Here is a 26,539-nt window from a genome sequence, read left to right as displayed (position 1 = left end):
AATCTTACTATTAAATTTTTCTCCTTACTACAGTCCACACTCCAGACACTTGCACCCTGATGAGTCTTCCAGTATTTCTGCAATGAACCATCAACACTCCACACACACAAACATGAATCCTGCAACACAATAAACTGTGCTTCAGTTCTTCACAAAGGCTTGTAAGTAACAAATGACAAAAGCAATGTGCACTGTAACAGCCACCATTCTGATCCGGGGCAGCCACCCTGTGCCTCTTCCAGGCCCTGTGAATGCCCACTATGGTCTATCAGGCCTTTCAATTACTGTCATCTATCCTTCCCTCTTGTTCTAACCAGCCACCCAGGATAGGAATTCACCAGAAGATTCCTGCCTGCTAGGTTTATTTCAAGCACTCCCTCTCCCAATAAGATAAGATCAGATCTGGAAAGGACCCCAGTACCCACTGGGCAGGAGACTGGGTGTCTGGATGCAGAGGCTAGAAGAAAATCCTCTGCCCCTGTCAAGAAGGATCTAGTCCACAGTCAGTAACTATATGACTGAGCTATCTTGGCTCCTCTGTATACGTAAACTATATGCTTTTTCACTGTTCCATTTACAGCAGTGAAGCATTAAAAACTTACCTCACCAACACTGATGATTACATCATCTACCATGATGTTCCTCCAAACACGAGCAGTATGACCATACATACTGCGCAACAAAGTAATTTTTGCCTCTTTCCATTGGGTCACACGATTACTACCATCAGACAGTTGTAAATCTACAGACCATAACCTCACACTGCGATCATCAGATGTTGAACAAATATACTGACTGGCAGCATCATATGACACTGAGAATATCACTCCCTATTGGAAACAAGATAAAGGCAATATTAATCCATCTGAACAAACTGTTATAGCTATAGGATTTACAGGAGGGTGGGGTAGTTTAATATTATTTAGTAAAATAATACTAACCCCATTTAATGGTACCTGCACCTTGTTGTGGTGGTGGGGCTTGAGTACCTCAGTGATCATAAGAGCTATGCTGGCAGTAGCATAGCTACTGGTAGGGCCTCCCTAGCCAGATTGGTCGAGGGGGAGAGGTCAGACCAAGACAGGTACCCTGTTCCTCCAGGTTGGGGGTTGGTCGCAAGGCTAACAACCTTGCACCTTAAAAAGGAAGATGTTTCGAAACCTCAATCAAAGTCTCAGACAGACGGACGTAACAAAGGACTGTGAGTGACAAGAAGTGCATACATGCGTATGTGGGTGACTTGGCTGAACTTCTGATCTTGTGAGTGTAGTTACTGTAGGCCAAGACACAGTTCATGATCATAAACAGCATGGCAGTGAAAGCATCGGTTCTGAACAAAGGGCTCTCTATCAGAAGATATAAATCACAAGCTGACATCCAGAAGGTACACTCTGTAACTTACAATAGCTACATCTATAGCGTAAGAAAAGTTTCAATCAGACCATTGTCTATAAAAAAACCATTTCCATGCTCTGACTTAGCCACTTGGCCAAGTGCATAGGGATGAAACAAAACAGCCATTTTAGGCCCTATGTCAGACTCAATTTTGACTTTTTGAAAGACGTATTCAAACCAACCACTGAAATTAGTCAACAATTTTAAAATCCAGAATCAATGATTGGAATTAAACCTTATGCTCAAATAGACCACGACTGGGGTCTTTTGTTATAACTCAGTAGCACATTCGGAAAATGTCAGATTGAAACCAAAAATTTTACAATTCAAACAAAATAAACTAAACATAGTCAGAAATCACATATTCAAATAAGCTGGCATGAGTCACTTAAACATCAATGAAAAGCATAAGGTGATGTATCAAGTATACCAGATACAAACATCTCATTTAAATTTCAGATCAATCTTCGGACTAACCATTCTGAATAAACTCTTCTTCTCATTTTATTATTCTGTGACAAACTTGGCCATGGTAAATGGTTCATAATCTATACTCATTCTTTGCATGGGGAAGTCTGTAAGGTATAATGTTTGGCAGTGTGCAATGTGGAAAAGGTGATTCGTTGTCTTCAGATATTTTCACTGACAAATAGTTATTTGTAACAATGGGTAGCAGTGTATAACACTTACCACTCACCCCATCTAGTGTTGAGGGCAAGAATGAGTAGCCTGTCCCTGTAACCAACTTAAAAGCGCTTAATGCAGGGAGAGGAAAATAAATCTGAGACTGTAACAGTTTTAGTAAAGAAATATAAAACAAGTTCAAACAACTGGAGTGAATACAAGTATGTATGAAATTTGAAACAGGTAATGATACGCAAGCAGGAGAAATATAGCTTCTAGTTATATGTTTTATATGACATAAATAAGTTGATCAGATGCTGTGCTGTTTACAAATTCCATATGGAGTATATATTCACTATCCTGTGATAGCAACTCCGTGTTTTCTTTTTTTTGTCTTATTGGGAAGTTAAATAATAAATCAAAGGAGATAAGACAGAAGTGTAAATATTCTTGAAAGAATTAAAAATTTTCCATTCTTATTAAGCGACACAATGCTGTTCAGTTCTCAATACATAACCATCACTTTATTTAAGTGTCTAGGTAGAGTTTACTTACTTTGAGATAATTCTCTGTCAAAATTGTTGTGTGAGAAACTGACCCTAGGCCTCAGATGTAAGGGCTTCATGAAATTTAGGCTTGTGGATTGAATACATAAGATAAGTGAAACAAATATTGGTACTGCAAACTTTTAGCAGTCCTTCGAGTAAAGTAATTAGTGACATACATCATGGCCTTTCAGAGTGTGAAGAACTGGGCTAGCCACTGTTTCTGTCTCCAGGCTTGTAGGAGCCCACACCAAAATTTGTTGAAATACTGTACCAGCAAACACCAGAAGCTCATTCCATGATGACCCATTGAGTAAGGCACAATATCTTATGTCTATTAAGGAAACATAAAATTCAGAGTTTTCACAGTGGTGAAACTTAGGGTTGAAATCTTCTAGGTTATGATGCAGTGTGGTCTGGTAGATGATTACCTATGCTATAGACGAACCTACTCTGAAGATGGAGACGAGAGATTCCTCCAAAATACTGATAACCACCTATAAGACTGAATGGTATCATAACCCAGAACACCACCATCCAAAATAAAATTTAAGTTTATAGATTAATTTTTACATCAAGTTAAATACAAAGTCAAGTGCATGTATAAAGTAGCTTTACAACTTTAAACATGTAAACATTTAGTGTGACAGGTATAATAAATTACATACATTATAACAACACAACACACCAAGGTTTAGTAGCTTCAGTGGCATTTAAATGTTGCCACTGGTTGTAAAGCTCTTTTGTACTCGTTCTGTACATTGTCAATATTCTGCTGGTACCAACCATCAGTAATAATGGACACTGTCTGCATGCATGTGTGTTTTTCCAAGGTGGGCATTAACTGATTATGAGCATGATGCAGAGCAGGCTAATCAGAAATATGATACACTATGAAAGTAATGGACAGGTTTCAATTATTTAAATATCACAATTCATTTGTATCTGTGCATTATTCACTTACTGTGCAAGAAAATATTTTAATTAACCAAATATTATGCAGGAAAATCCAAAATGTCCAAAACTACTTTCAATAAAACTCAGATAACTCTAAAATGCATACAAATAAACACAAAAATCTAATATCTTTACTTTTCTTGTTAACTTTCAGCTTTATCTTTAGAATCCTATTAGGAAGTTGCATATCTTTCCATTTATCTCTTCTGCCTTGAAAATTTATGGATGGTTGGTACAACCTACAAATTCACACAGCATCGCAACTCATCCATACCTTCAACATCATGAGAACCTCAAATGTCATATTAATATTAAATACTAACTGACCAGTTTTCATAAAACAGAATATGAAGGCACTGGATACCTTCCTAGCCTGTTAATTATTAACATTCTGTAATCAGCAACATTTACTGTATGTCCCCACTGGGACTCCATAATTGTAGGTGTCTTGGCATGACAAACACATTACAGTGATTGATGACATTGAGAATCTGCATGACGACACATATCTGAAAGACACACACACTCTGATATGTCAGACTTTTCCTCCACATCAATGCAGCTGACTGTCTGAGAAGACTACAACATCCTTTGAGGAGTTTAGAATAGGGGGTCCCTACAGGAGTGTTGCAACACTGTGGTGTGTCATGACCGTGCAATGTTACTGATGATAGTGAAATTTCTGTCTCCAGTTCAGATGTTGCGAATGAAAACATTAGATAAAAGTAATCCATAAACCTAAGCACCTTTTGTGAGGAAGTGTTTTGTCAAATCAATCAATGGTGCTGAATAAACTTAAACAGCATTTACAAGCTAACCATTCTGAGTGTTGTCATTCGAAAAAGGTTGGGAATCACTGGTTTACAACCTTCACACTAATATTGTGGTTGCATCAGTAGTGCTTTTGTTTTGTATTCAGAAGGTCTCTGGTGCAACCCTCAACCCAGAGACTGGCTATCTTCACTGAGGTTGTTTGTGGTTTTTCCTAGTCCTTCCAGTCAAATGCCAGAATAGCACCTTAAATTAGGACAGTACTACTTCCTTGCATATTATTTATAATTCATAATTCCTTATCACCTTTATATTGCAAACTAATTATATTCAAGAAACAGTTCCATATACAGTTTATTGAGGCAAATAACTTTACTTTTATGTAATCTAATACTTGACAGTCTTTAAAGGATACAAGATGGATTTCACCTCACAAAATATTTCCTTCACTTTCTCTCCTGTTCTGCTGTTCCACAGAGAGACAACATTATGTGCAGTGACAATGGCAATGTTGTCACAGTCAAGCCAATGCAAATACTGAATCCAGTCATCAATGGCCCATGCTGCAAATGATGAAAGCCTGTGAAAATCACATAATTATTAGCAAATGTCCATCCAACCATTACGGTCATAAACTCAATATACAAAATGGTTCCCAGAAAAATCTAAAACCCTGCAAATGCCATGAGTTTAAATCCTAGCAAAATTCTTATTTCATACTGTTTGCATCTTTGAAACATTAAGTCAAGGAGATAGATGGAAAAGATTAAACATTTTTTAATTAAATATTGAATATTTCACATACAGAGTGAGAAATGTTGATTACCTATTCTATCAGTCAATTAAAAAAGTGTTCATGAATTGACATTTCAGACCTGCAGAACTACACAAACATCAGAAATAAAAATATAAAACACATTAGTACTAAAATATTACGGGCTACCAGATGTCTTTTAATGATAACTTCAATTATGATATTTGTGTTCATAAGGGGTCTGTACCTTTCTAATGTAGCAAAGGCTTCATAAAGTATCAGTAAGATAAAAAGTAATTTGTCTCACTATACAGCTATTATTCAGACAATACACTGTTTAAATAACTGAAAATCAGAAACATACTCACTTAAAATTATCTTCTGTTTCAAGTTTAAATGTCTGGACCATCTTTCCTCCAATTATTGCTATATTCTGTTTTTTATCAACAAAAATATTATGGACCCTCCGTCCTTCAAAAATCTCTTCTTTGGTGATAAATTTGCCAGACTGTGTTTCAAAGACATAGACACACCCTCCAATACCTAAAGTGCCATCAAAAACAATCAAGAAAATATCATAAGCAGTCAAAACTAATCTACTTTTTGGTAATAGATCCTGAATATTCAATAGTACTAGGCAGTTCAAGCCGGTTCAGAACCTTACAACTTACTTTTCTTCTAAGACCCATTTTTATGTTAAACTCCCATCTCACTGGTATTCATAATAGCTAACTTCAAGAGGCTTTCGTATCAAAATTATGTAACCATGTCCTATTTATCCAATCTAAACACATGTGTGTACACACACATATTACAAATTTAAATTTATGAAGAACTTTCCTGACTGCATCACAATGATCATACAAAGGACTGACAAACAATTAATGTTGGTCAAAAATCTTTCATGACATAAAGAAGCAAAATCATAAAGAATTTCCACTGAACTTCAAACTCTATACAAAGTCAATTAGCAATGTGTAAGAGCAATCTGAAAGTATGATAGATTTATTTAACGACACTTTTTCAATAACTCTGACTATGCGGCGTCGAATGAGTGGATGATGGTGAAATGGAAGGGATGTGGAAGAAAGTGTGGTAGTTTCCAGTCAATAATTTCAGTATCAACCCATATGAAGATGTTGCCTCATGATACGCACAACAAACCAACTTTTGACTAATACTGGGAAGGATGTTAATGGTGCTTAATGTGAAGTCTGAAAACCAACTGCGTTTTTCAATCTCATTTTAGGTTAGGTTTGACTAGATTGTATACAAAGCTAAATTCACCATAGTAGCAATTACCTGCAAATATCCACTGTCCAATAAATTTCACGGTCGTAACGTCCGTTATTATGAATCGTGGTTTATATATCACCGTACTCATTTTAAGTTTCTACACGCCAAATTATACTGACATACCAACATTCTTTAGCACAAGAGCCTCCACATCTGAACTTAGCGGCATCTATCACTCGCGACATCCATGTAGTTATATGAACGAAGTACACACTACATACGAAAGCTGTCGCTGTCTCTTGGCGGAACTAATAAAGAAGCAGCAGCGTATTTCATTCTGAGCACATACCACACGTCAGTCATCTTCTTATTTTTAAAATTAAATGTTTCGGAATTATGGCGGAGACAGAATGAATGGTTAACGTTGTTACGGACTAACAATCAAAGTTTTTAAAGTAATTTCACTACAGCTACGGATAGGTGGAACTACTAGCATTGAGTTACCAATCTTTATGTTGGAATAATCTATAGTCGGCTTGTGCATGTCATGAACTCTGGTGGAAAAAAGTGGTAGTAGCATAAAACTACCATAATCGACCATAATTGTAATGGTGAATAATTGTTAGCTACATGTCATTGTTACCCAAAACACTTTCAGGGAGTTCAGGGGGACTGAACCTCCTTTGCAGGGAAAATTACATAATCGTCTTCCTTAATGATGGACTACGAATTCAAACTGAAAACAGCGTCAGAACGTGCCAAAGTAGAAGATTTGTTTGATTACGAGGGTTGTAAAGTTGGCCGCGGGACTTACGGTCATGTTTACAAAGCTCGGAGAAAAGATGGGTGCGATATTTTACTTTTCTTCATAAAATTATGTTATTTCAAGTTGTTATTACGGTAATGCTGCTATGTGCATTTAGGCAAAGCGTTTATATAGCTCGATACAAGAACATAACCTAAAGAAAGGTAACAACTTGTAAAATCCTACGTACGTAAAACGTGCCAAAACATATTCATTGGCATATATTTAAAACCTTGATTAGAAAATCTTATTATGTGTGCTCTAGCTGTAGGAACCTGCAACTATGTGCCTGGTCAGTCCAGTATTCAATGCTCTACAAATTCCTTTGCCCTCATTATGCTATGCCCGCCCATTGAGTATGTATGTAAGTATCGTAAAAGAGTATATCCGTTCACCTTCTGGCCCAAGTTTTATTTAGTAGTACACTTCATGTGATATTTGTGCAGAGATAGATTTTGTTAGGGTCCTATGTGTGTAGTTTTCATTCTACCATCATCATTCCATTAACATAAATCTTGGCAATTAAATGTGTCTTTTAACCAGATAGTACTTTATTGAGTTCTGTTTTATCATGCAATATTTTATGGCTTTGGTACGAACATTTATTCACAGTAATAATGGTAACACTAAAGAACTTTTTTTACAAGTTAGAAGTACAATGTACATTTTCAGACATTTTACAGAAACTTGTCATGGGATTGAAGTATTTGGTAAATTGTTGGTATTTTTATTTACTTTATAGGCCAAGCTTAGTAGTGTAACCATTGTTAACAAGAAAGTCACTATTTTATTATTAAATGAAGCTTTATATATGTTACAGGTCTGATCCAAGAGACTATGCCTTAAAACAAATAGAAGGGACAGGCTTATCCATGTCTGCTTGTAGAGAAATTGCTGTGAGTAATTATTTCTAGTGGTTTACAAACAAAATTAATCTGTTGAGTGATCAATACGAAGAGGATTAATATGGAGAGTGATAAATCATACCATTTAACATACTATAGCACTGTCCCGCAACTGGTGTGCTACCACAAGTTTTCAGATGTGCCACAGATTTTTATAAGGAATTGTATATTTGCACATTATAATTAGGAAAATGCAATATTTTATCTTCTGTAATTAGAATTTGTAATACATACACACACATACATATTGGTTCATCATCGACAGTTTTATTCAACATGTGTTTTGTTTCGCTATGCCTACATTCTTGTAAGGTAAGGATTTATATATAGAGACATATTTATGACCATGTATAGTTTGGTACCCCCATTTCGTGAGGTGAAATTCTGTGGTGTGCTGTCATATTTCTTTAACAAATTAGGGTGTGCCACAAGTGAAAAAAGGTTGTGGAACATTACTGTAGCATGATGTTGGAAAGCCATCATATAGTTAAACACAGAGTAGTTCAGAAGTACAGTAACAGCAGAAAAATAAAGACTAAGAAACTGCGTTACTTTTATTTTTAATCTCTACCGCCTTTCCTACAATACTGGGTGTAAAAATATCAATGTATGTTGTAGGACAAGTTCTGTAGTCACCAGTTTTGGTTAATGAATTACACTGAATATAACATAAAAATGCAACATATAAAGAAAGGAACTAATACTAATTTAGTACAGTGTGTTTGACCATGTGCATTTGTGGATTATGTTTTATTTGCCATATGCATTGTATCAAACAAGATGCCTGATGCAAATAATTCTCTTTTCAGTTGCTACGTGAATTAAAACATTCAAATGTGATAAACCTCATAAGAGTCTTCCTTTCTCATAATGACAGGAAAGTCTTTTTGCTGTTTGATTACGCTGAACATGATCTATGGGTATGTAAAATATATTTTCGTCTAATTTAATTACAAACTAGGACTATAAACACTTGTTATCACATAGTGTGGAGAGTATATTGTTTACATTTCTGTAGATTATTTAAATTTAATTTGGATTGTGGTCTTCTGGGTTAGGTAATTATGAACATTTCAGACAAACATACTCCCTTTCTGAAGATAGAGGTGATGTGTTCCTACTAAATGTTGGTAACCACCTCACAGTCAAGAAAAACACAATCTAAATGTTTACTACCATTAAAGCTCTTGTTTAGAATTATAAAGTTTTTGACTTCTGTGACCCTAAAAATCAGTAAATACCATGTCTCAATAACTATTCTTGATCTTGTTTTTCTCTTACTTATAACACATTTGTCAATGGTGGTTAATTAAACTTGGTAAAACAAATATTAAAAACCAGTACTTTTATTGTAAAAAATGCATACATTGTAAATTTTAAAAGCTGCATTAGCTGCTGATACACTATTGACTGTACTGTATGTGTGGAGAGAGATGCTTTGGGATTCCCCATGCAAGCTTACAGTGTTGCCAGTTCTGATAAATGAATTTATTACCAGCTAGCTACACAAACATAATAATCTGTATTTGTTAAATTTAATTGGCACAGAACATGTAGCATAAAAGACCAAAAATTTGCATCATCCTTTGAAAATGTTTTTAGCACCTGTGTTCTTTTTCTTAATATTTTTTTTATTTACTGGTCTAACATATAAAAGCTGTCAAAGGTGTAACAATAACTTTTAGATCGCTATCTAAAAACAGTGGGACTAGCAGAGTTGGCTTATGTGTAATTTCATATTTAACTATTACTTTCTGAACCTCACTTATTTTATTAATCATTGTTTATCTTGTCTTTCCATATTATATGGACCCTTTGTTACCATGTTATGGCACTGCACACCATGTCATTGGTCCTTAGATTATGGATGAAGAAACAGCTTATAGATACAGGGTAGCTGCAGATATATTGGCATTCTTAAGCCATGTCTACACTCGTGCCCTTTTACATTCGTCAAGGGCATGCGTTATAGAGCAAGCAATAGGGCACATAATGTATGCATCGACACATGCCTGAAAAAAGTTGAACAGAAACAGTTTTAGCAGCGCATGCCTCATTGCACGTGTTCCCAGCCTGAGTGGGTTTTGTTTCAACACGCCGTGCGTCTCGCGTCTCCTTCCTCTACAAGATGACATCTTCAGAAGAAGAAACTTTGTTGTTTATCGACATTTACAGGTCGTTTCAACTATTATGGGACCATTCGTGTAAAGGTTCTAAATATAACCTCTTCACCGACTTCCAAATCCTTCAGAATTCCAAAATTCCGTTTCTTTAAATAATCCTTCATCCATATGCGTCTTTGTTTTTCTTGCACCTGTGATAACTAAATATGCTGCACTTACACCAATAAGTAAAGTTGCGTCTGACATGTTCCTCTCTCCTATTAACAAAAATGCCCGACAAATGGCAGCGTAGTGTGGACAGCTAGGGGCATGCTTTTGACGCATTCAACAAAGGTATGCCCTAAACGAGAGTTGAATTGAATGTTGAAGCACAAGTTGAATTGAAAGTTGAAAACGAAAGCGCACGAGTGTAGACATGGCTTATGACCGTCAGCAAAGAATGATCCTCCAGTTAGAAAGGTTAACCTCAAACTCAGAAAAATTCTTATGCCCTGAAAACACCAGGGTTAATCTGCAAAGCTGAGATAGTCAAGAATCTGCCATAGCCTCAATGGATATTACTGTCAGGACTTTTACTTCTGTGACTGAAATGTTTATTCATTAAGTTCGACTTTAAAATTATAGTTTTTGTTTATGTATTTGTTTTTTCATAACAGTTACTACAACAGTCTTTTATGAGTTATATTTCTTTTCTAGCATATAATCAAGTTCCACAGAGCAGCTAAAGCAAACAAGAAACCGGTAATGGTTCCTAAAGGAATGGTGAAATCCCTTCTGTATCAGATCTTAGATGGAATTCACTATCTGCATTCCAATTGGGTGCTACACAGAGACCTGGTAACACGTTTAATATATGTACAGAGTGATTTGATGTAGTGCTTTTGGAAGTTTGGTAAGGTGTACCGAGTGTTGAATTTGCTCATTTCATATTTGTATGTACTGAAGAATAATTTAAGCAGCATTTTAACATTAAAAGTAAAGCCATTCAGCTACACGCCATGTAGATCATTTGGGGTGTAGCTCCTACTCTTTCTTGACCTCAGGTGAGCGGTCAGCATCACGCCCTGACTGTGCTTTACCCCCAGGAAAGGACCCTGGTACCCATTGGATAGGATCGAACCCCAGTCGTCCAAGTCCGTAGCTGACTGAGCTATCCCAGAACAGATCATTCTTAATGTAATGGAATATGCATTTGTAAGATTTGAGGTTTTCACAGCGGTGAGTATGAAGATTTCTGTCTTCTGGGTCGTTGCGCCGTGTAGTCTGGTCGATGCTAACCAACGTTTCAGAGGTCATCGCCCTGATGACGGAGGCAGTATGACCTCTGAAACGTTGGTTAACATCGACCAGACTACACAGCGCAACAACCCAGAAGACGGAAATCTTCATCGCCCTGATGACGGAGGCAGTATGACCTCTGAAGCGTTGGTAAACATCGACCAGACTACACAGCTCAACAACCCAGAAGACGAAAATCTTCATACTCACCACTGTGAAAACCTCAAATCTTACAAGAATTTATAAGGCACTATTCTTTGATCTTTGAAATGTGTATGATTATAATGATATGCAGTGAAGTTTCTTAATTGTTTTATTTCAGAAACCTGCAAATATTCTTGTGATGGGTGAAGGACCAGAAAGAGGCAGGGTAAAGATTGCAGACATGGGTTTTGCTAGACTCTTTAATGCACCATTGAAGCCACTGGCAGACCTGGATCCAGTAGTTGTAACATTCTGGTACAGGGCTCCTGAACTACTGTTGGGTGCTAGGCACTATACTAAAGCTATTGGTAAAGTACATGTTTTTATTTGGCCAAAACACTTAAGATGCATTTGCAGACACCAATAAATTATAGCTTAGTTCACCAAGCACTTAAAAATTTCACATGTAAGTAAATTTCCAAATATTTCAGTAGAAAATAAAAACAATGTATATATAGTACATGTACAGCATATAATGATTTAATATACTCTAGCCACAATTTTTCACTTGTCTTAGAAAATAAGAGAGTCCTCAGTGTGCACTATTGAACAGTTGAAAACAACATTATAAGTACACTGTGTGTATTTCACAGATATAATCATATGTAACAGTTATATCACTGCATAAATGACATAAGGCTAGATGTGCATGTGGGCGACAGAGTGTCTGGTATCTGTTGGCTTCCAGCTGTCAGTTTTATGTGTACAAACATTTCTGATATAATCTTAAAACAAATACCACACTTTAGAAAAATCATGTAAAAAACACTGGTGATATAAATTGTCTTTTTCAGACTTGACACTGCTACTAGAGGGTTATGCACTGAGGAGAGTAGCTGTGGGATGTGTGTATGAAAAATGGACTCAGAAGATGACTGTCTTCTGGGTTGTAGCATCGTGTAGTCTGGTAGGGGTTTACCAATGTTTCAGAGGCCCTTTCTGCCTCCATCACCAAGACATATGCTGATGATGGAGGCAGCAAGCATTCTTGGAAAACTTCTACCAGACTTCGTGGTGCTACAACCCAGAAGACAGCCATCTTTATACTCACTACCATGAAAACTGCAAATCCTACTTAAAAATGGAATCAGTTCTCTGAATTTTATGAAAATGGAAACATCTATGTGCTCTATACCATTCTACATTTCCCACCAGAGAACACGCACAGATTAGATCACTTTATGCATTACAAGCAAATTATCAAAATATGAAATAGAGACGACATAACTTTTACTTCGAAAGTTAAATTCATCCCTGTCTTCAATAAATGAACAGTGTTTATCTTAACTCTGCTTCACCTTATTAGTTATTGTAAATGTAGCACAAATTAATGCGCCACACTGAATAGGCTCAATCAATCACAGACGAACCGTCTGTGATTCTGAGATCTTCTGCAGTTGCTGTATTTTGCAGACACTAAGTGGTGGCATTACATGATAATGAATGGGTTGTGTTCTGCTCTCTTCTGACCTTAGAGATAAACAGACTTTCTGTTCAGAACCTTAAAGTTATTGACTTCATTATTTTTGCAGACATTTGGGCCATAGGATGCATATTTGCTGAGCTTTTAACTTCAGAACCTATATTTCATTGTCGACAAGAGGATATTAAAACTAGTAATCCATATCATCATGACCAACTAGATAGGATATTCAATGTGATGGGTTTTCCCTTAGAAAAAGACTGGGAAGATATCAAGAAAATGCCAGAACATCCAACACTGCTCAAAGACTTCAAAAGGGCTAAGTATGTTCATAGTACATGTATTTGATCCTTGTGATGATTTTGCATGTTTTACAAGGGTCATTCGGAAATCACTGGTACTTGCCTGAAATGCATGCTCGAGAGATAATGATAGCCACGTAATCATACTTCAGAACATACCATATATTCCCTGCTGAGATCACTGCACCATTGCCACCCTTCTGGGAACTTCCTGATGGATGCACAGCAACCAGTATTTCAGAACAATATGCACCTACTCATGGATACCACTCTGCAAGTTGTTGCTATTAGGAAATAAAAGCAAATCCATTCATGATGGAAGTCCTCGACCCAAGAAATTTCTGACAGCTGTTGACAAACATATGGCCATAGCCTTTTGAGACATGGAGGGCGCCCTGATGGTGGAATGGCTTCCTGAGGGGATGACAGTAAACAGTGTTGATTCCTGTGGCATCCTCACATGTCCTTGTCATCATCCTATTAACACAGTAACATTCACAAGTCGTTGCATACTGTCCCAAAAGACTGGTTTGCTACATCCATCAGAAAGTTACCAGAAAGATGGCAACAGTGCACTGACCTCAGTGGGAAGTATGTGGCTTGTGTCGAGGCGTGATATTCAGCTCGCAGCCTGTATTTCAGGCTAGTCCCAATCATCTCTGAATGACCTTGTACTTACAGCAGTGATACAAACCTTTCTCAAGCACCTGTAATGTTAAGAAGTTGCATCTGGCACCCAGAGAAGTCGTACTATAAGTGCTTTTGTACAAGAGAGGACATATTTTGTTACAATAGTGATATTTTTTGGGAATAACTTTACAGTATGATCATGTACTTGAATCTCTTAACCACACATCCATCAACCAAACTTGTCTCAGAATTTGTGTTTATGGTTATCAGACCCAACACAAACATAATGAATAAAAGGTAAAGATAAACTTGTTTCTGTACCTAAACACCACATTGTGTAAGTATAAAGGAGGCAGTAAAGTTTAAACTCCAAACATTCTTAAATTTCATGCTACTTGAATTTGAGTGGTCAGCTTTACATTTTGGCTGTTTTATCCTAGGCCCATTACTCATTGAATAAGAGGTTGGATGGACAAAAATCCAGTCTGGACATGGTAGTGAAAAGTTATGTGCTGGCCAGTCATCCAACATACATGTCACTGACTCGGCTTAGAGTGATTGGGGATTACCATTATAGTATGACTGGGTTCATTGTATCCCTGTCCCCATTTATAAATTTTTAAGTAAATGATCAATTTCCACAGAAATTTTGTATGAATGTTATGCCATTGGAGGCTAGCCATGCCTTGTGCTTTTTAATTTTCTGATATTGGTAATAACGACATAGCTGTACAAACTTACGAGGTGGGAGTGATGCTGGTGCCACTTAATGTAGGTTACTCAAATTATGTATGATAATAGAGTTTAAAAGAATTGCAGTTTATGTTATGGTAATCTTTTCGTGGGGATTTGGCAGACAAAGTGGCACTGGGACAGCTTTCTTTCCGAGTTCTTTGGATTTCCTCTGTCAGTATCATTTCAGTGCTGCTCCATATTTATTCATGTATAATTTGGGGGATGGACAAAGGTCCATTTCCATAGTCTCACCTCATTGCAACAATAGTGATAAAGCAACCTTTTCTTTTTTTTTGTAGAATTTAAACTGACAACATGGCAGCCATTTGAAAATTATCAAAAACTTTCAGGTTGTTAGCAATAATTAATGAACCACTGAAACTAGAAATTCAAAATTTGGTATAAAGATAAATTATAAACATTCACACAATTTATGTATTATATCTTGTTTGTGAGCAACAGAAATTACTGACTAATAGGATTGGATCTAATAACCATCTGCTCATAAGCCCAGCGTGCTGACTGAACACTAACATTGCATTTACTTTTTAGAATGTTAACTTAGAATTATCTAAATACCTCAGGAGAAATTATTTTTGCCCGTATTTTATTTTTTCTCTATTTAGAATTAATTTTATCCATAAGAATTTTATATTTCTTTCTCATTTTATGGAATTGTATTACTGCCTTATTTAAATTTATTATTTTAATTAATTTCATATGCATTCTAGAACACTGATATGATGCTTTAATTTTTCATTACAGTTACTCCAATTGTTCATTAGTAAAGTACATGGATAGGCATAAAATCAAACCAGATAGCAAAGCATTCCATTTGGTAAGTAATGAAGGAGATAATTATATTACTACCCTTGTAAATTTCTTTTGTTTAATTCATATCATTATGCCCCTTTGCTAATTGCCAGTTGTTGACAGACATAATGCAAGATTGATCAACCTGGTATATTCCTATTTTAGAATTGTAGGTAGTTCTATGGGCCCACCCTTGTCTGCCTATCATCTTTGATCATATTTTTTACCCTCTGCTTGGATATCTTTGTTGTCTTTTTTTTTCAGTTGCTTTACTGATGTCATCACTCCTGACATTTTAGTGTACTCTCACCTTTCCACTTGTTGAGGGTTATGTTGTCCTGATTGTTATATTTTGAATAACATTTCAATGATATTGATAACAGAACTCCTCCCACAGAAGATTTGGTCTAACTCAGAATTTGTCTACAACAGCATTTCACTTCATTTTATATTGCTTGAATCTAAAATAAGAAAAATCACAATGTGCAATGTCAGACAACCCACTTAATTCTTTGAATCTGAAGCTTGTCTAAATAATATTTAAGAATTCAGTTCATAGCACAAAAAGAAAACACTTCTCCATACAAAGATCAATTGGTTTTTGCTATTTAAGAATGTAATATACAGTTTACACTGAGAACCATTTGAAACTGAAAAATACAAAATTAAGAGTTAATGATTGTTTAAGCAGGTGGGACATATTGGGTTTTAAGGGAATAAGAAGAAGAAAAAGGAGGTGATGAAGAATAACACTGTGCAAGGTTCCTCCAATTCTTGATGTTCAAAAAATCTACAAATTTATTTCTATGATTGTGTTACAATACCTGTTGTTTCTTTATAATAAATTTTTCTAGGGCTACCAGCCGTGTGAGATGGCTTAATGTTTTCTTCGTTAAGCCACATTACATGGCTGGTAGGCAGAGAAGAATTTATTATACTGAACCCTACCGGCTCTCGTGACTATAACCAAATTATCCCAGAGGCTGGGTGGTGGTACGGCATAGGATTATCACAAGGGTTAACCTAAATACAAATAAAAGCACTCCCAAATTACCAACATGTATTTAAAATATATATATATAAATTGAAAGGAGAACAAACTTCCAAGGCTCAGGCTCTGGTCGGGGTTACGACTAGCTACGCCAACAACAACAAAAAAGAAGAAGAATAAGAGAGAGAGGGAGGAGAAGAAGAAGACCTATCTGTCTCCAAGCTCTCCCTCTTCGACTCATTCTCTGCCCTGCTGTCCCATTAGGGCCTTGAAGCCAGCGACTCCAAAGAACGTCGAGAGGGGAGATAGGCCACTTTGAGCCATGAGGCATGGCTCAATACTTAGTTGCCCTGAAAGCTTCAGATCATACACCTGTTGTTTGTTTATTTGTTTGTTGAACCCACCCTTCCTTTAGTACATTTCATTTGAGTATGTTCTGACTGTAGAGGCTTATCCATTGTTTTCAAAATATAATATATTTGTGATGAAATCTCAGTTATCCATCTATTAGCCATTATTTATGCATTTGTTATAATTAAGACACCAGGGTCATGGTAGATGGTATTGGGCAGGAGCTATGTCATTACTGTGGCGAGGCTATTGAAGAATGATTTCCCTAAAGGCCCGTCACCAGATATTCACAGGCGACAATCACATACTGATTGTACCGGTTGTGATACTGTGATGGAGAAAGCAACGGGAAACCACTCCATTATAATTCCCTAGTACAATCAAGCATGGCAGAACTCAAATTGCTATGCTGATCACCAACATCCGGAAAGGATAGGCACTTTAAGAAGAAGATAATTAAGACAGTGAAATTTTTCATTTTTGCACACACACACGAGATCATTTCAGAAATTTCCTTTATCAGTAATTAGTGCTATGGTACAAATACAATAAGTCCATAAAATGTATATTATTGAATAATACTTGAATTTATCCTCTACTCAGTGTAATCACTACTAAGTTTGATAGAATTCTATCATCCATCAGTGTGCTATCAATTACTATATCTCGCTGCCTTTGCTAATGTTTGAAATGGACATGGACACTGATCAATGTTCAACATGTGGAAACCAGTGTGCACAGGTCTTTTACTTTACCAAATATTCAATAAAAATACTAAGCACACTTGCTAGCATATTCACAGCCATTGTTAGCATTCATCCACCATCAAATAGTTTCATATGATGGGGCATGGTTCACTTAACCTTTCTTCATTAGATTATGACACATATGTGGTGTTTTATTGCAGACTGCAGGTGGGGATTGACCTAATCCACAGAATTCATGTTTTTTAAATTTGCTTATACTATTTCTTAGTGTATATCTTAGCGTCTAAAAGAAGTTGTTTTATGTGAACCATTATATACTGGAGCTACAATACTGGAAATTTCTGGAATTCTACTTGTAAATATTTGTTATCTCTAAAACTCAGTTTGTATCTAGAACTTCATTTACTTTTTTTCCACAGATAGGAGGAATTTCTCAAATGATCAGTGCTATATAGACTTAACAGTGTAATGAAATAAACTATAAATAAATATTTTCAAAAGAGAAATAATTTGGCATTTCATCACACTGTGGTTCTGGCTCAACATTGTACTGATCTGCATGCAGAATAGTTTAAATTAATAATGGAAACTCCTGCAATATTTCATAGTGTCCCTGGCCGTGGCTGTACATCTTACAAACAATGCATTTATTTGAGTTCTGCGTTACGAAATCAAGTTATTCTGTGTCGAAACATAATTTGCTGTTGCAGCTTCAGAAATTACTTCTGATGGATCCCACAAAAAGAATCACATCTGAACAAGCCATGCAAGATGCCTACTTCCAAGAAGAACCACTCCCAACTCAGGAGTAAGTTTGATCCTGTTCTAATAGACCAGATGCAAGGTTTATAAATCATAAATATATTACAGATATGGGTATGAATAATCCTGTTGCTTTTTTCTGTGTGTGGTCTGTACACTACAGATGTCAAATGGTTGATATATAATGTGTTGAAAGGGTTCTGGGTTTGATCCTGATCATTTCCTTATATCTTGAAAATAAAGTAAATAAAACTGTTAGTATATTGAAAACCAATAACCTGAATATGGGAGCACAGTTAACTCCTGAAATAGAGTGTATATCAGATTTACATAAGATAATTGGCAATGTTGAGCATAATTGTGGTATAATGTTATAAGATATGTAATTGCTTGGAATTGCAGTAAATAACAACCATTCTAAGTGAACTTCTGCCAGCTTACATCTATTGTAGAATGGGCCAGAAAAGGTCCAACCTTTTCTGTCAGTCTGTATGTCATGTCTTTCAGCTAGCCCCAAACTAATCACCCCTAGGAACTATGCATCCCCCAGGGGTTCCCCAAGTGGTGAAGTGATGAAGTGATCCAGGTTCTTTCACTCCCAGGGTTCTTTCAAACACACACCCCCCAGGCTTCTTGTGGGTTTTGCTCCAGTGAGGCTCTTTCTTCCCCAGGCCTGCCCCCTTTAGGGCTTTGCCTACAAGACTTGCTACCCTGTCACTTGGTCCCCCCTTTTCCCATGTATTTTATCACACTGACATCCCCTGCCATGTTTATTTCTCATGGATTGGCTTCCAGGGATGGCCCACCTCTGGGCTTTGTCAGCCCTCTCCCGAGGTTCTGTTGACAAACTCTGGCAGCTCGCTCCTACATTTTGCATTCTGGATATATATTCTTCTTTTTCTTCTTGCTAAGACATATCCATTTTAAATGGGCCAGTATTTTGCCAGGTGAATATTTTTCTTTATTGTTATAAGTTTACATTGTATTCATCTGTTAACCCTTTGAAGCTGAAGTTCACATAAATAGTATTTAATAATTCAGTTGTACTGCAAAGAAAATATACTTCACCATTACAGAGATAAGTTTGTTAATGCTGTTTAAGGAAATGCTGTTTACATTGAGAATCATATGAAACACAATAAAAATTCAGACTGACTTACTGTTAAAATCAGGTGGGGCATTATTTACTACTTGGCTTTAAAGGGTAAAATATGTTATGAAAAATGAATGTTGTGTGGTAGTCTAGTTTAGTTGTTTCATACACATGAGTTCCCAGGTTCAAATCTTGGTCATTCTGACTGAAATTTTAATGCTGTTCATCAGTTCTGATAGTATATAAAGAAACATTCACCTTTTGTTTTCAGTGTTTTTGCTGGATGTCAGATCCCTTACCCAAAGAGAGAATTTCTTACTGATGATGACAACGAAGACAAGTCAGAGAATAAAGCTCGACAGAATCAGCCTCAAAACGTGAGTTAAAAATTACTTGAAGTCATATAATGGGACAAAATTTAAACAACAGATCCAGATGAGACAGTTATAAATAAAAACTTTTCAGTTTCTGTTCTAATATATGTGCATCAAAATTCTGCTCAGAAGGCTTAACATCCAATGACATCCTTTATAGGAGCAAAAATTACCTCTTATACAAATATTAAAAATCCATTCTCTGAAAACTCCTAATATGCTTCTGCTGTCACATGTTTTCTTAGTTCTTTATGTACTGTCTCTTGTACCAGTAACCTTTCCATACTTAGTTGGAGTCTTATTAAAGTGAAGTTGAAAGGGCTGCCAATTTTTGTTGTAGTAAATGTCTATTTGTTCTGTTGAAAACTGGTGACTCTTGAGTATGTATTTGACCATAAAAATAGAGAAAGCACATAACAATTCTGTGTTCTATGAGGATTAATAACATTTAAAAAGTGAATTCAATTGGGATAAAGGCCTCCCCAAATGGACCTTCCCATGACTTAACGGCTGAGGGGTTCCCAGTTTCTTTCTTTTTCTTTTTTTGCTGCTTCTAGGATCTACTGTTTCCACACTTACAATATTGTTACAGTCAAGTGTTGACAGATACGGGGTTACTTCAAAAGTCATGGCAACTAATTTTTGGGGGACAAACACGTTATATTGAAGAAAGTTCAAAATATACATATGTAAGGGCACGATATACTCCTCCGATTGGCATAGTCAGATCAGGTAGGTGTGAATGGGTGTAGGTATAATAGGCAAGAAAAAAGGCAAATTGCGGAATGACCGTTTTAAGAACCTTTTACGACGTTGGAAAATGGAAGTATTTATTGCCTGAAACCAATGAAATGCTATGACGTAGCATACTAAAATATGTACAGTGAAAGCTGAAGATAAATCTGGAATCACAGCTACCGGAATGAAATGAATGGCTCAGATACCGGAATACACATGGAAACGCTACAGACGCAACCAAGATATTTTCGTTGAACTGAAGCTGGAATAATTATTTGAAAAGCTTTTAGACTGGAGACTGGAGTCAGCAGAATGCAGGGAGACAGAAATAATGATGAAGTACAGACCAGTTGGATCAAGATGCCAAAAAAACTTTCCATAATCACATCTTTCATTCATTACTCCACTTAAAGGAGTGATAAATATAGAATAGGTTACACACAGCTACAGCACCAGCGTTAGAGCAGTACATAGAGAAATCTAATTGGGCTTTTCAATGTCCAGTCAATCAGCAAAGTGATTAAGTACAAGAAGACTTTCTGTATAAGGGTCTATTACCACAACTTACAGTATTTAAAAGAATATAATTTAAGTAACTGGGAAAATATGTTATTATCTTCACAAGGTCTAGTTTATATCATGTGAGGCTATATAATAATCTTTTACAATCAAAATGTAGTCATATTTGCATAAATTAATGTACTGTGTGTGCGTGAGCGCACATGGGGGGGGGGGGGTGGAGGGGGACTTAATCAGGTCAGAAGAAAATTAAAGGATAACATTTTGTGTGTAAATGTTCACAAACGAGTCCGACTTTGCATTAATTTATGTGCGTGAAGTTAATTTTTGGTGACACTGGATGACAGATGTTTACTCTGAAACTACTACTGTTTGATCTTCCTTCATCGCTTTACGATTTACCAGGGTAATCAAGGAGGCCAAGGGGACCAAGGCAATCACAACCACAATCACGGCCCTAATGCCAAGCGTGTACGTCTGGCTCCGCCTCATCCTGTCAGCACGTCGTCTGGTATATCACAACAACAACAGCAGCAACAAACAGAATTCCATCATGTACAACAGCAGCAACAGCAACATGTGTCTCAGCCAGGCATGATCTACAACTCAACATCTAACACCCAACCAACACCTAATTTTGCACAGCGGTTCTAACATTGTTATCTCGTGACTCAGGTAATGTCCACAAAAGTGACTTTGCTATAATGAAAGAAGCCTTGCTTCCAGATGCCAGTAAGTGCCAAATATTGGACATTGGGTTAGCTGCATTCTTATTCTGCTGTCTGAGATATTTTCCAGATACAAGAGCTGTCCAGTTTGTGAATATAGGATTGTGAAATACATTTAATTTGTCACTGAATGGCAGTTATCAGCTGAAATTTATGCATTTATGTGTACAAAAAATACTTTAGTGAGCATGTTAGTTTTCTTCTTCTTCTATTTCCGGTTTAACAATGTTTATACATTTTCCGGTACCCTTTTACGGGTCCCAACTTTCTGTTGGCTTGATCTATGGACATTCGGTAGGACTCCATGGACGAGGGATTGGCCTTGTACGCAGGATAGCATAACACAGAGAGACGCGGACGAACATCCATGGCTTGAGTGGGATTCGAACCCACGGTCCCAGCGACCAAGCGGCACAAGGCTCATGTCTCAGACTGCGCGGCCACTGTGGACCCCGCATGTTAAAAATTTTGTCATTGGCATGATAGTGCTTATCAATATTTCTTTATACCATTAGACTTATATTCTGAAGAGACATTGGATGGAATCTTTGATTTATTCACTGCCATTTCGGTGTGGACTGCATTTTGGTTTGGTTTAGACAAACACTTCTATCAAATATGTTAGAAAACCAGTTGTGGAGGATTTACAGCAATAGAATGTTTTTGACAAAACATAAAATATTTCTGTGACTCATCCTATTTTAAGCATAGACTATTGCTTTTATAGCAGCAGCCCAGGTACAGTACAGACCAAAAGTTAAATGCACAGTGAGCATGATGCAAATGTATTATGATGATCAAAGGGAAAGCAGCTTAAAACAAAACAGCTAAAACTGTTATGTTTACTGTGATTCACTTCACTAATTTTTGTAGAAGAAACATAAATGCATCACAGGTGGGGTATGAAAATGGAGAATTATATTTTTTTATTGGTGTCTTCATTGGAAGTGAAAGCCCATAAGACGGCACTGTGTATTCTCAATGCTCGATGAACCACAGACTAAGCTATGATGTCATTGTCAGTGAATATGTTAAAGGAAGGAGCTGGAGTCATTAAATGCTTGGGAACTTTTGACACGAAGAGCTGAAAAAAAATTCTCCTTGTTCTCAAAAATTAAGTTTCACCCTTACAAGTTGTAACTACTGTATTAGGCTAATTTCAGTGACATATAATTTCTTATTACCTACTGAAACAGTCAAATGTACCTAGGTGTTCAATCATCCACTTTTGTAACAGTTCATTGGGTACAAAACTACAAGATAAAAATTATTGCATAACCTTAAAGTGATAGGTGCTAATTATTTTTTAATACTAATTGTGGCTCATGTTTTTCTGAACAAATGGGGCCAGTACCAATACAATCTACAGACCCTCCCCCCACCCCACGCATTTATTTAAAAAATGATAAATCTGCTCATTTAAATTTTCATTATTTTAAAAGTTCACAACAATAAAAGCCAGACAGCGACTTTCTTCTTTCACGTGCAATCAGACATGCCTTTTTTAGGTCACAGAGTACAAACATTTTTTATTTTCGTATTTTCTTTAGTTATTTCTGTATAGTCTGAAAAAAGCACTGACCTTTTTAATGTGTATCTTTTCTTCAGTTGTCAGATGGGAAAACAGAGTTTCTAATAAATTTTCAAGTGTATTACTACTTCAAAATCATCATTCAAATATAACCCCACATACATATATGTGCGCGTGCACACAAACAAACAAACAAACCAATCACACTGTCTTAATTACTTAAACAAAGATATTTTCATAGGGTAAATATCAGATGGTAAGACAATTCCAAGAGAGTAAAATATATGCAAACTTCTCGTTAGGTCTGTATGTCCTGGCCGTTGCAAGCAGAGGGCATGACATCTGTTGATGACCAAAAGCCAATGGAAGTAACTTTGATGGTAGACGGTGCTCAACTAGGGCCCATGACATAAAGCACTCCATGAACTTTTTGATAAAACCTTTCTATGCTATATTAAATCTAAACAAATTATTATGAATGTGTAACCCTATTTTTTATGCATCGACAAATTAAATGTTGTTCTTTATTTAAATATTTTATCATTGCATTCTGATAAAATACCCATAAATCAGAGATTTTGAAATGTTATTGTTTGCATCACAATCTCACGCCACCATAAAAGTGCAAAATGGAAAAGCTCTTTGCACTTCTGTCTTTCTAATAATTATATAACCACTATTAAATCATAATAATGTATACAGCATTAAGTTGAGATTTAAAACTTCTGTGTATAATATTTTTCACTCATATTTCTAACATCAGATCGTTCAAATAAATACAAAATTGATTTATTATTGCTTTGAGATTCATATTTCTAAAAGAAATTTGATCAGTAGGTCTTATTAAGGTTTTCAGAATACAAAGTCTTTTAAGCATAAAATATATTTACAATGATACTTATCAGCCACTGGATTATTTAGCACCAACAAATATAACATATAATGCGTAGGATAACTCGGTGAGTAGAGTTGCAAGAATTTCAGTACTAGAGCCAGAAGACTCGACACCTCTAGTTCCAAAGTTTGTCACTGAACATGATCCTGAACCAGTTCAGTCTAGTACACTTTCTGTCTCTCTGAGGTACAGTTTAATGTTATCCACCCTTCTCTTTCTAGGTCTTCAGGTGGCTGATTCCAAGAAGTATCCCCAACTAAATTCTGTATTTTCTTCATCCTCACTAGCTGAAAAACTGTCATAAAGTGACAAGCCTCGATGGTTTAATTATTTCTGAAGTTGACATATCATAACTCAAACATGAGATGTTGCAGTATGTGCAAGATGATATTTAAATAAGCGGTGTAGTTTGAAAGGTTTCCGTTTTATTTGTCAGAGACATTTTTTCTTTTATATTGTGTTATATATATATATATATATATATATATATATATATATAATTCATTAGTGACTGGAGTTGGTTTATGAGTTGGGGAAGTAAGAATTTTATTGATGGTGGTGTTGAAACCATTCTAGATCTAAGAATTAAACCAGAATAGTGCTGAATTTAGTACACTTTGATTTAAGAAGAGGGCAGAACAAGAAGAGTACCATAAAAAACCCCGCAAAGGTGGCTGTACTCAATTTTTTTTTTCTGTGGAAACAACAATTTTATTCTAGTATTTGAAGTTTTCACAGCGGTGGGTATGAAGATTTCTGTCTTCTGGGTTGTTGCGCCGTGTAGTATGGTAGACATCTACCAACGTTTCAGAGGTCATACTGCCTCCGTCGTCAGGGCGATGAATTGGCTAGGATTCGGCTACTCCATTCACTGTCTGGTCCCTATAAACCTAGCATTTTCCGATCAATTGGCTCATTCATTGCCCTGATGACTGAGGCAGTATGACCTCTGAAACATTGGTGGACGTCTACCATACTACACGGCGCAACAACCCAGAAGACAGAAATCTTCAAGAATTTTATTCAATCTGGAAGTGAAATATATACAAATGACTTTTTTTTTCTTAGCTCTGACATACATTACTTGTGTTAAAATATTTATTTTATTTTATATCATGATAAATATGCCCTGTTTTTTTGTCTTATTTTTACATAGTTTTGTTTTTGTCAAATCTGCTTGTTTTATTTGTGTACCTGCTCCTCGCACCAATGACTCTTGCATGTACGTGATGAAATACATTTTAATACAGAGTCACGCAATGAAGTTTTGGAATATTTGATGTCAAAAGAACAAAAAACGTAGCAAATCGTATAACTGGAAACGTGAGTTTTGCTGGCATGAGAATCTGGTGTAGTAATAAGCTAACTTTAACTTGTCCAGACTGTATACATTAAGCGGTCCATCCACGTACGAGTCCGGCTCGGCTCGGGTTCCATCGAGCCAAACTCATCTGTGGGTGGGGTGTCACGAGCCGAGTCCGCTATGCATGTGTGGTGAAATATATCCAAGCCCGGCTCACGAGTCAAGCTCGCCGAGCCAGAATCGAAAGTCAGACTCATGTGGATGGGCCGCTTTAGTAATAAACTCAATATTTATGGCTGTATGAAATGTTAAGTCCTCTTCTTTTTTACTCAAATAATAGTAAATTGTATATTTTAAAAATTATTAAGTAAAATTCTGCTATGAAATAAAGAACTGTAATTATACAAAAATAGTGTAGTTAAAATGCCTAGTGAGACTGCACAATGTTACCACTGCAAAAGAAAACATGTTTTGAGCACTCCTCGTAATTAAGCATTTGTGTGTGTGTGTGTGTGTGTGTGTAATTAAAGAATTTGTAAATATTCCCCAACTGCTCCGATGGCAACAGTGGAACAGACTTCAAAAATAATTCTCAAAATGTATGAGTCTGAAATCTGTTTAAAAATGTTATTTTACTATGTATTAGTGACAGAGAATTCTAGACTACTATTCTGAATTACCATTAAGTGAAGATGTATCTCAAGGCAGACGGAATGGCTCAGATAATAAATAATACGATGATGGTGTTTTATTCTTATTCCTTGTGTGTAGGTCAAGAATGCTTAATGGAAATGATAATTAACATTGTAGCGATACAGAAAACAATTGTGGGAACTGTAACCTCATAACTAGTTTTTTTTCTAAGTATTTTCTCTTATGTTAAGATAATGGGAACAACCCGTTCTTCAAGTGCCTGAGCACTGCAGGTCCCAACTTTTCGTTGGCTTGATCTATAGACATTTTGGTAGGACTCCTTGGACGATGGATCGGCCTGTCGCAAGGCCTCTACCTGTACACAGGACAACACAACACAGAAAAACGTGGACA

General features: G+C 36.3%; 2 protein-coding genes across 10 annotated transcripts in view; one reads left to right on the top strand and one right to left on the bottom strand.

The window, feature by feature from the left end:
- The window catches only part of LOC110832071 (tRNA (34-2'-O)-methyltransferase regulator WDR6), a 56,379-nt gene that overhangs the window by 23,404 nt on the left and 6,436 nt on the right, over positions 1-26,539 (bottom strand). For 2 of the 7 annotated variants that reach the window (XR_015534525.1, XM_022068706.2), the window contains exons 1-6: positions 6,349-6,776; positions 5,415-5,589; positions 4,708-4,872; positions 2,744-2,891; positions 603-830; positions 9-119 (exon numbers count right to left, since the gene is read on the bottom strand). Coding sequence is in view for 5 of the 7 variants with exons in the window: in XM_022068706.2 (XP_021924398.1) it covers positions 9-119; positions 603-830; positions 2,744-2,891; positions 4,708-4,872; positions 5,415-5,589; positions 6,349-6,430 (909 nt within the window). In the remaining 2 variants the exon portion in view is untranslated. The other 5 variants (XR_002543818.2, XM_022068703.2, XM_087346505.1 and 2 more) reach the window with 4 other exon arrangements.
- On the top strand, positions 6,810-26,238 carry Cdk8 (cyclin-dependent kinase 8). Of its 3 annotated transcripts, none has more exons than XM_022068708.2 (11): positions 6,810-7,128; positions 7,908-7,983; positions 8,802-8,912; positions 10,812-10,952; positions 11,716-11,905; positions 13,130-13,343; positions 15,453-15,525; positions 18,260-18,357; positions 19,676-19,781; positions 21,441-21,710; positions 22,062-26,238. In XM_022068708.2, the coding sequence occupies exons 1-10, from the start codon at positions 6,998-7,000 to the stop codon at positions 21,687-21,689; spliced, it is 1,389 nt and encodes a 462-aa protein (XP_021924400.1). In that variant the 5' UTR covers positions 6,810-6,997; the 3' UTR covers positions 21,690-21,710; positions 22,062-26,238. The 3 variants fall into 3 exon arrangements, with proteins under 3 accessions (XP_021924400.1, XP_021924399.1, XP_021924401.1); XM_022068707.2 differs by having other exon boundaries at positions 6,811-7,128; positions 24,411-26,238; XM_022068709.2 differs by lacking the exon at positions 6,810-7,128 and adding an exon at positions 7,233-7,251 and having other exon boundaries at positions 24,411-26,238.

The sequence above is a fragment of the Zootermopsis nevadensis genome, unplaced genomic scaffold (assembly GCF_977971745.1).
Source record: "Zootermopsis nevadensis isolate Lab colony 2312 unplaced genomic scaffold, Znev_1.0 Znev_ptg000010l, whole genome shotgun sequence".
Lineage (NCBI taxonomy): Eukaryota > Metazoa > Arthropoda > Insecta > Blattodea > Termopsidae > Zootermopsis > Zootermopsis nevadensis.
The sequence above is the reverse complement of the archived record's forward strand: the minus strand, read 5'-3'. Positions and strand labels throughout refer to the sequence as shown.

Excerpts from the sequence above, each read along its gene's own strand:
- Cdk8 (XM_022068708.2), top strand. The coding sequence starts at position 6,998 with ATGATGGACTACGAATTCAAACTGAAAACAGCGTCAGAACGTGCCAAA. Across the intron at positions 7,129-7,907 it reads AAAGCTCGGAGAAAAGATGG|GTCTGATCCAAGAGACTATG; the intron begins GTGCGATATTTT and ends TATATGTTACAG. Across the intron at positions 8,913-10,811 it reads ACGCTGAACATGATCTATGG|CATATAATCAAGTTCCACAG; the intron begins GTATGTAAAATA and ends TTTCTTTTCTAG.